The sequence below is a fragment of the Lycium ferocissimum genome, unplaced genomic scaffold (assembly GCF_029784015.1).
Source record: "Lycium ferocissimum isolate CSIRO_LF1 unplaced genomic scaffold, AGI_CSIRO_Lferr_CH_V1 ctg2681, whole genome shotgun sequence".
Classification (NCBI taxonomy): Eukaryota; Viridiplantae; Streptophyta; class Magnoliopsida; order Solanales; family Solanaceae; genus Lycium; species Lycium ferocissimum.
Genome location: NW_026723178.1, coordinates 4,543 through 12,638, shown reverse-complemented (window position 1 = coordinate 12,638; position 8,096 = coordinate 4,543). Strand labels below are relative to the sequence as shown.

General features: G+C 35.1%; 2 protein-coding genes across 2 annotated transcripts; both read right to left on the bottom strand.

The window, feature by feature from the left end:
- Positions 1-2,987: 2,987 nt before the first annotated feature.
- Positions 2,988-5,118, bottom strand: LOC132043650 (uncharacterized). Its single transcript, XM_059434122.1, has 5 exons — positions 4,932-5,118; positions 4,250-4,402; positions 3,916-3,995; positions 3,328-3,377; positions 2,988-3,233 (listed from the first exon to the last, which is right to left on the bottom strand). The coding sequence occupies exons 1-5, from the start codon at positions 5,085-5,087 to the stop codon at positions 3,103-3,105; spliced, it is 570 nt and encodes a 189-aa protein (XP_059290105.1). The 5' UTR covers positions 5,088-5,118; the 3' UTR covers positions 2,988-3,102.
- Positions 5,119-6,047: 929 nt separating this feature from the next.
- Positions 6,048-6,891, bottom strand: LOC132043652 (uncharacterized mitochondrial protein AtMg00810-like). The gene is made up of 2 exons (XM_059434125.1): positions 6,492-6,891; positions 6,048-6,352 (listed from the first exon to the last, which is right to left on the bottom strand). Exons 1-2 carry the CDS (start codon positions 6,889-6,891, stop codon positions 6,048-6,050), a joined length of 705 nt encoding a protein of 234 aa, XP_059290108.1.
- Positions 6,892-8,096: the final 1,205 nt, after the last annotated feature.

Below are 8,096 nucleotides of genomic sequence, written 5' to 3'. Positions count from 1 at the left end.
ACTAATTTTCATTAATCACAAATCATTTTTTAGAAAAAACAAGATGAGAAAATGAAATATCAAGAGACCCAATTAGTAATTTCATTCCATTACAAACTAATTCAAAGCCCAAATCAAGAAAAACTAAAAGAAGAGGTGATTTTTGAGCATTGGCCATGCTCTATAGTCCAAAAAATCAACTTCGATCTTTGATCTTTCAAAACCCAATTTTGAAAACGCAAATTTCAAAACTGAATGGAAACCCAATTTTCATTCCACTACAAATTAATTCAAAACCCAATTTTGCTATGCTCAACTTCGATCTTTCAATTTTCCCTTCGAATTGATTTTTTGGACTATAGAGCATGGCAAAATTGAAAGATCGAAGAAGTTGGAACAGTCGAAAGAGATCATTGGTGAAGATAAAGGGAAATAAAAAATCAAAGGTTGTTTAGTGCTCAAGATAAATAGTAAAGCTAATTTCTTTGGCCAAGTCTTTTAATGGTGATTTTTGGTGTGGTGGATAGTGGAAGAAGATAGATTAGGAAAAGAAACAAAAAGAAGATGGAAAAAAAATTAAAGAAATATTTAACTGGTAAAATACACATGTAAGGTATGTGTATTTCACTACTCAAATACAGATCTGGTGGTAGCGTTTCAGGGGGTAATAATTCCATTTAAAAAATAGTCAGGGGGTAATAGGTCACTCGTAAAGGTTGGGTGCGTCATAATTAATCCGACTAAAAGTTGAGGGGGCATCTGACGATTTTCCCAAAAAGTTATTTCAAATTATTTATTGTTTTAGGAGTTTAAGACATAATTAATCATTTTTTCTCATTTTATCCTTAGAAGAATTTTGTTATTAATGGAGATCACACATGATACATAAATGGAGTAAAATATTTAGTGGAAATAGACTATAATGGAAATAGACTATAACTTAGACATTAATAAGGGGAAGTTAGTCAAATACTCCTTCTAAATTCCGTAAGGAGCGCATAAACCAAAAAATGACAAATAATTTGATATGAAGGAAGTATTTGCGTTATATACAAAATATTTTATAGTTAAATCATATACAAGATTATTATAATTAATGTTAATAAATAATTTATACAAATGATAAGTAACATATTAATATTATATTTGATAATATAAAAGATTCATAGAATCAAGCAAATTAATTTAACTACATCACGTCTTAATTCCTTCATTCAAGACAGATCGAAGCAGATTATAGGCATGTTCAAATGGTCGATTATTCTCTTCTTTCTCTAATAATTTTGATTGGTACCAATGTTTCTCTTTCCTTTTTTTCATTTTTTAAATTTGAAAAGGATCGTATTTTTGAAGATTAAGATATCTGAATATGGCTACATGCTTGACTATTAAGCGTTTTCTAAATTTAAATACTTAGTGATTGTTTATTTTTTCTCAACATCTAAATATATAATTATATTCATCTTTATTAAAAAAGTAATATAAATAAAATTCAAAACAAAATTTATAATTAGATGTTATATTTACAAAGTAATAAAAAAATCCTTAATTTACGTGGTGTTGTAAAGAAATTGTTTGTTTGATGAAATATACTCTAAAATCTATAGAATGTAGTAATAAAAATGGTGGTCAATGATAATGGGTGTCAGATGTTGTTAGTGGTAGTCATTGAGAAGGCTAGTGATGTGGCTAGAGGTGGTTGTGCAGGGGTGGCTAAAAATGTGTGATGGTTATGGTTATGGCTATGGCTAGTGGTGATAGTTGATGATAGTAGTTATTGCGCGTAATCGATAGCATGGTGATTATGCGTTTGTTAAAGGAGATAATCAGTAGTGGTAGTTGATGATGAATGTGGCTCATGATTGGTTAGTTGGTGATCATGGTTGTGTTGTGTTAGCTAGCGCGATGGAAATGCTGAAGGTAGCCATAGCAGTTATCGATTTGGAGATTGTTGGTGGTTGTGCAACATGTAATGCATAGAATAGTGGTAAAATGTCATATACACATGAAGTAAATGTCGCTTTAGTGATACACTAAGAATGTGCACTAGATTTGAGTAAATAGAGACTTGTCCAGAACTAATAATGATTGTAAAAGCAAATCAGACTGATTATGAGGATGTTTAGCTCTTCTTATATTGCGTTACATTTCTAAGAAGTTAATTCTTATTTACTAGTAGAATTTCAAGTACAAATAAAATGAATTAAGAATTCTAGTTGAAGTAATTTCCTTAATGGTGGAATTATAGGACAGTGGTTGATTGTGATTGGATAAGAACAAAGAAGCATGGACAATTTGTCCTGGCTGGCATTTGTGGAGGATTTAGACATACTTGGAAAATATGCAATTAAGATGAAGCATTTCATCTGATCTTTTGGATGCATTTATTTGTACTTCCAAATATGTCATATTGCATTTCGAATATAATTTTCGTGGTAGGAAAAATTCAGATTATATCAAACTGAATTCTTAGTGAAAATAAAATAGATTTAACACTTATTTCGACAACTACAATAATTCAAAGAGGCATTTTTTTAGCTAGAGCGAGGAAGTGGTTGACTCTCAAAATTCACTATTAAGTTGTAATTAGAGTCGATCAAGAGAAAAGACGATACCCAGACGAGACATTAGACGATCTAAGAGGTAATTGTATATGAATAAACACGTGCATACAAACACTCTCATATTCCTATTACAATACTGGCCCAGTAAGAAGTTCGTGAGGTACCGCCGCAGCTTGAATTATCTTTGAATAAGAGGAACCGTCTTAGGAAATGACTTAACTTAAAAGAGAGACGTCGTTGTTGCGAGGTGAGAGAGCAACTTGTTTGGTCATGCATGCAGTGCACTCATTCTCATTACGAGAATGAAATGATGCTCCACATGAACTCGAGACTAGTAGAATTCAACTTTGCATGCTTGCAGTAGCAGATTGTCGGTCTTATATTTCAGGTAATTAGTTCAAACTTATTATATGCAGTTATATGTGACTTCAGTTTGTAGAAATTAAACTCAGTATAGTTTCTCTTTTTTCTCATAACACCTTTTTATTCTCTTCCACTGTGTCCAAAGTGATATAATGCATGTGCCTTGAAACAAGTGACACTAATATGCATATCATATCTAATTTTGTTTGAGATCTGTGTAGTACTCTTCTAACCACTTGTGAATAATAGCCATTTCTTGCTTCCTTTGGATGATTAACCAGTCTGGATCATTCTTTGTCTCAGATCGAAAGTCAACATGGTGTGCACCTAAATAATTAGAAAAATTAAAACATGAAACTATTACTTGTAAAATAAATCAATGTCTCTAATTAAGATGATGATATACAGAAGCATTTGATACCTTTCTGAGTTACCAGAGCCACAATGCTAGCTGATATATTTTTCAGCACACTGTCATAAGGAGAACAGAAAAAAAATCAATTTGAGTAACGGTAATCACAGACAAATTCAAGATTTATAGAGTTTGTAGGTTTTACAATGAGTATGTTCTTATTAGATATATATACATTTTAAAATTTTCGCGTATGTATACAAAGTTCGAGCCTGTGCATTCAACTAAAATCAACAAAGTCCGTCTCAGATCCGCCTCTTAACATTAACATCCACAAGAAATTATTTTGAACCTTTTTGGGGTGAAACAAAGGAATAAATGAATGAAGAAAAGAAAAAAATTTATAATCATACAAAACTCTCTGTTGCAGCATAAAATTCAGCACATGGACCATGTGAGATTTTTATATAGATTTAGTCTGAGTAGAATTTAATTTATATATACCAACAGTTGAAAAGAACTTTTATACTATCAACATATTTTTAAACTATAAACGAGTAACTTGTCTTATTTTTCAGGTATGTAGACTGTAGTTATCAGTAAAGTAAATTGATACTCTTTACACTGTCATGGTATAGAAGTTATATTCAAACTTACCCTCCTCTGCTCCATGGATCTTGCATTCCATTAGAGAATATCATGTTGCTGCCAAATCTCTTAAGGACTTGTTCAATTCTCTGAAATTATAGACATACTTTATTCTTATTAGAATGAAAACCAAAATATTCAAAGAACATTTGCATAAAATGTTAAGTTGAGAGTGTATCGGTCAGACTCTTCAAAAATGTCGCAAGATGCGTGTCGAATTCTCCAAAATAAGTGCATTTCTTGTGGATCTAACACGAGTGCAGCAACACTTTTGAAAAGTTCGAGCAACACAGGACTGAAAACAAAAATTAAAAAAATTAAAAAAACAAGTGAGAGAACTCACATAACCACCAAATTCGGTAGTGATCCAATGTGGTCTAGGCTCAACTCCATATCTTTTCTTGCAATCTTGTCTGAACTCCTTGTAGCTATAGGAAGATGGAGGAAACATGCTTTCATTTGAACAAGTCATTGGCATAACCATTTCTGTACATGCCTGAAACTCGGAAATCAGGACTAAACAGTCGATCAATTAGGTCTGTATTAATTGGACCCAGAATTCAAGAACCATTTTTTAATCAATTAATAACCAAACTAAGATAGGAAAAGATTCAAATTTGCCGCTATGCTATTTGAAATAGTTCACCGTTAAACTTTTGGTTTATTTATACTCTTGCCTTTAGCAAATTATTTCGTATTTGTCCTTTCCTTTAACGGGAACCTCACGATAAATGGATGGACTACACGTGTCCAAATTTTTCGAGGAAAAATGCCCAAATTACCCTCAACCTTTGATTATGGTTTAAAATTACCCTTAAATGAAAGACAAAAAAGGGGGTGCTATTAAACTTCCTAATAACAGGATAATGCTAGATCAAAAGTTTAGCAGAAGGAAAAGTTGTTCAATTTCTAATAATATTTTCTGCAGTCATCAATCGTTTAAATTCTGGACCTGCCACTAATAAATTTGGAGGATAATCTAATTGGAAAAGATTAAGACGTGTAATATGTAAAGTTTTACGTACCTGCCAGTCCCAACCATGAAGGCCATGAGCATCAGTACCGCCTTCTAAATTGAAACATTTTTCTGTTTGTGTATAATTGTAATATAAACTTGCTGCAGCAAATGCCCGACTGAGTTTTGAAGCTCCTTTTGGCAATCCATCAATTATCTTGCACATCTTAATTCAAAAGAAAAAAATTTGAGCTTTACAACTGACGATATAAAATGATTTACACAATCAGGTCACTTATGAAGTCATTACAAATAAATATATGGCAAGCATTAATTGGTAAATTAATCATATTATACTAAAAGTGGGAAGCTCCTTCCTTCAAAGTTAGATCATGCTTTTGCCCCCGCTATAAATTACTTTATTAATATTGTACAACAATATAAAGTTAATCATCATTGTGATAAGCATATTGGATTTTCCAATTCTTCCAAACGAAGTTTCTGCAATCAAACCTTTTCCATCCCTAGCTATTTAAGATCTTTAATTAGTTTGTCAAGAAACTGTTGAAATCTAAAGGTCAGGACAATTAAGTAGGAAATTGATGGATCTTTTGTTAACATTCAATTGATGAAACCAGAGTGGAAAATATGCATAAGGTCGGGTAAACATTGAGAGAGAGATAGAGAGGAAAAGTAGAGAGAGAATTTTCTATTATCTGTGTAAAATGAGAAAATAACATCTGAGTACAAAATATCTGGGCCCAAGCTATATATAGCGACCGGGTCTGATTCACTTAAACCCATCTCTAACTGAACATATAAATATAGGGCCAAGCCTAATACAGAAAAATAAAAGAGAAATGTGTCCTAACTAATGATATACAAGTATACTAGGTTATACACTAATGTTATACACATGGCTGATCAATAGTATCTCCAACAACCCCCCCCCCCCCCGGGAAGTTGGAGGGTGAGAAAACTCCCAACTTATGACGATGCAAGTGATGAGCAAAGACCAGTGAGAGGCTTGGTAAACATGTCCGCCAGTTGAGAAGAACTGGAAGTGTGTGACAAGGTGATCAGCCCCTCATGCAACTTGTTGTGCACAAAATGACAATCCAACTCAATGTGCTTCGTACATTCATGGAACACAAGGTTCTTGGCAATGTGAATGGCTGCCTAGTTATCACTGGTTATCACCAAACAAAGGAATAGAAGAAAGATCAGTCAGGCCAAAGTCAGACAATAAACGAGTAACCCAAGTAATCTCAGCAACAGCTTTACTCATTGATTTGTATTCAACCTCTGCAGAGGAGAGTGACACCACAGCCTGCTTTTTGGATTTCCAACCAATTACACTACTACCCAGAAGCACACAAAAGCTAGAAACAGATCTTCTACTATCAACACAGGCACCCCAATCACTATCACAATACACAACCAAGGAAAGATCAGAAGATGAATTGAAGATGATGCCAAAATCAGAAGTCCCTTTGAGATATTTGAGCAGGTGTAAGGCAGCATGCATATGGGAAACACAGGGTTGTTGCATGCATTATCTAAGATGTTGAACAAAGAAAGCTAATGTTAGGTCTTGTGCGAGTGGGGAAGTTCAATTTGCCAACCAAACATCTGTACTCCTCAGGCTTTGGAAGAGGATCCCCAACCCCAGCCTTAAGCTTAGCATTCAGTTCAACGGGACACACCACTGATGAACAGTCAAGACTGTGAAATGCAGTTAGGAGATCATGCAAAAACTTCTTCTGATGAAGGACAACACCAGAAGGGGTGTATAAAACTTCAATACCCAAGAAGTAATTCAGAGACCCCAAATTCTTAATTTTGAACTCAGCTTGGAGAAAGGACTTGAGATCAGAAATTTCAGCCAGGTCAGTCCCTGTAAGGGTTATGTCATCTACATAGATAGCTAAGATGACCAAGGAATCACCAGAAACCCTTTTGAACAAGGAACATTGAAGGAGTGTGGGTACCCTCTGGAACACAAAGCCCGGGACAACTTGGCATACCATTACCTAGGAGCCTGCCTCAAACTATATAAAGATTTTTTAAGCTTGCAAAACAACTGAGAGGAGGAATTAGAGTCAACAACCAAACCAGGGGGAAGTTTTATGAAAACCTCCTCATCCAAATCACTATGCAAAAATGCATTGTTGACATCAAGTTAAAACATTGGCCACTATTTCTTGACAGCAACAGCAATCAAAGTTGACAGTTGACATTTCAACTACAGGAGAAAAAGTCTCATGAAAGTCAATTCCCTCAACTTGGGTGTCACCCCTGACTACTAGTCTAGCCTTGTACCTCTTTACACTACCATCAGCCCTGTACTTGATCTTATATACCCATTTGCACCCAATGGGTTTCTTCCCAGTTGATAATTTAACTATATCCTAAGTACCATTTGCAACTAAAGCCTCAAACTCCAACTTCATGGCATCCTGCCAAGCAGGGATGGCTGCAACTTGAGAACAAGTGGAAGGCTCAGCTACAGGATGCTCCCTAGAAGTAGTAGTGGATGGATATGAACTGGAAACATGAGCAGAAGATTGTTGAAGGTATTTGGGAAGAGAGTAATCATGAAGGTATTTAGGAAGAGAGTGAGACCTGGAAGATTGTCTTTGAGGTGGCATGGAAGGAGCAGGTAAGGAAGAAGGAGAAGGAACATTAACAGGGAGAATGGGAACATGGGATGCAGGACTAGGTGATTCAGGAGGATCTGGTGAAGAGGTGTGAGAAGAAGGAGAAGAATGAGGAAGAAGGGGAAAGGCAGACTGAGGGGAAGGATCAGGAGAAAAAGACTCAGGAGGAGGGAATGATGGTGTTATATCCCGCATTTTGTACGTCGGGACAATTCGAGCTAACTACGATAAGTTAGGGACAAGACTACTCCGGGATGCGAGGTTGAGATTTTTGACCTTCGATTTTATTTTAAGGCATAAGTTGCTTGTGATTTTATTGGCTTGGAATATTAAGGAAAATTTTGGGGTTAAAAGTGAATTATGGAAAGTTATTAATTTTTCATGAAATGGCCATGTTGGCCGTGGGTGGTGGTGTGGGTCCCACCTTGGTTGGCCAAATTTGACTAGTCAAGCTATGAAGGGTGCATGTGACTACTTTACAATTGTAGGGACTAGAAGTGACAAAAATTATTCTTGAGGGGGCCTAGTGTGGCCGGCCAAGAGATGTGGGCCATAGGGCCACTTGTGCAACTTTT

What these genes read in the sequence shown, in the direction of transcription:
- LOC132043650 (XM_059434122.1), bottom strand. Translation starts at nt 5,087, where the DNA reads ATGTGCAAGATAATTGATGGATTGCCAAAAGGAGCTTCAAAACTCAGT. An exon ending in CTACCGAATTTGGTGGTTAT is followed by an intron (nt 3,996 to 4,249) that starts GTGAGTTCTCTC and finishes CTATAATTTCAG; the next exon opens with AGAATTGAACAAGTCCTTAA. An exon ending in GGCTCTGGTAACTCAGAAAG is followed by an intron (nt 3,234 to 3,327) that starts GTATCAAATGCT and finishes CTAATTATTTAG; the next exon opens with GTGCACACCATGTTGACTTT.
- LOC132043652 (XM_059434125.1), bottom strand. Translation starts at nt 6,891, where the DNA reads ATGGTATGCCAAGTTGTCCCGGGCTTTGTGTTCCAGAGGGTACCCACA. An exon ending in AAAGCCTGAGGAGTACAGAT is followed by an intron (nt 6,353 to 6,491) that starts GTTTGGTTGGCA and finishes AATATCTCAAAG; the next exon opens with GGACTTCTGATTTTGGCATC.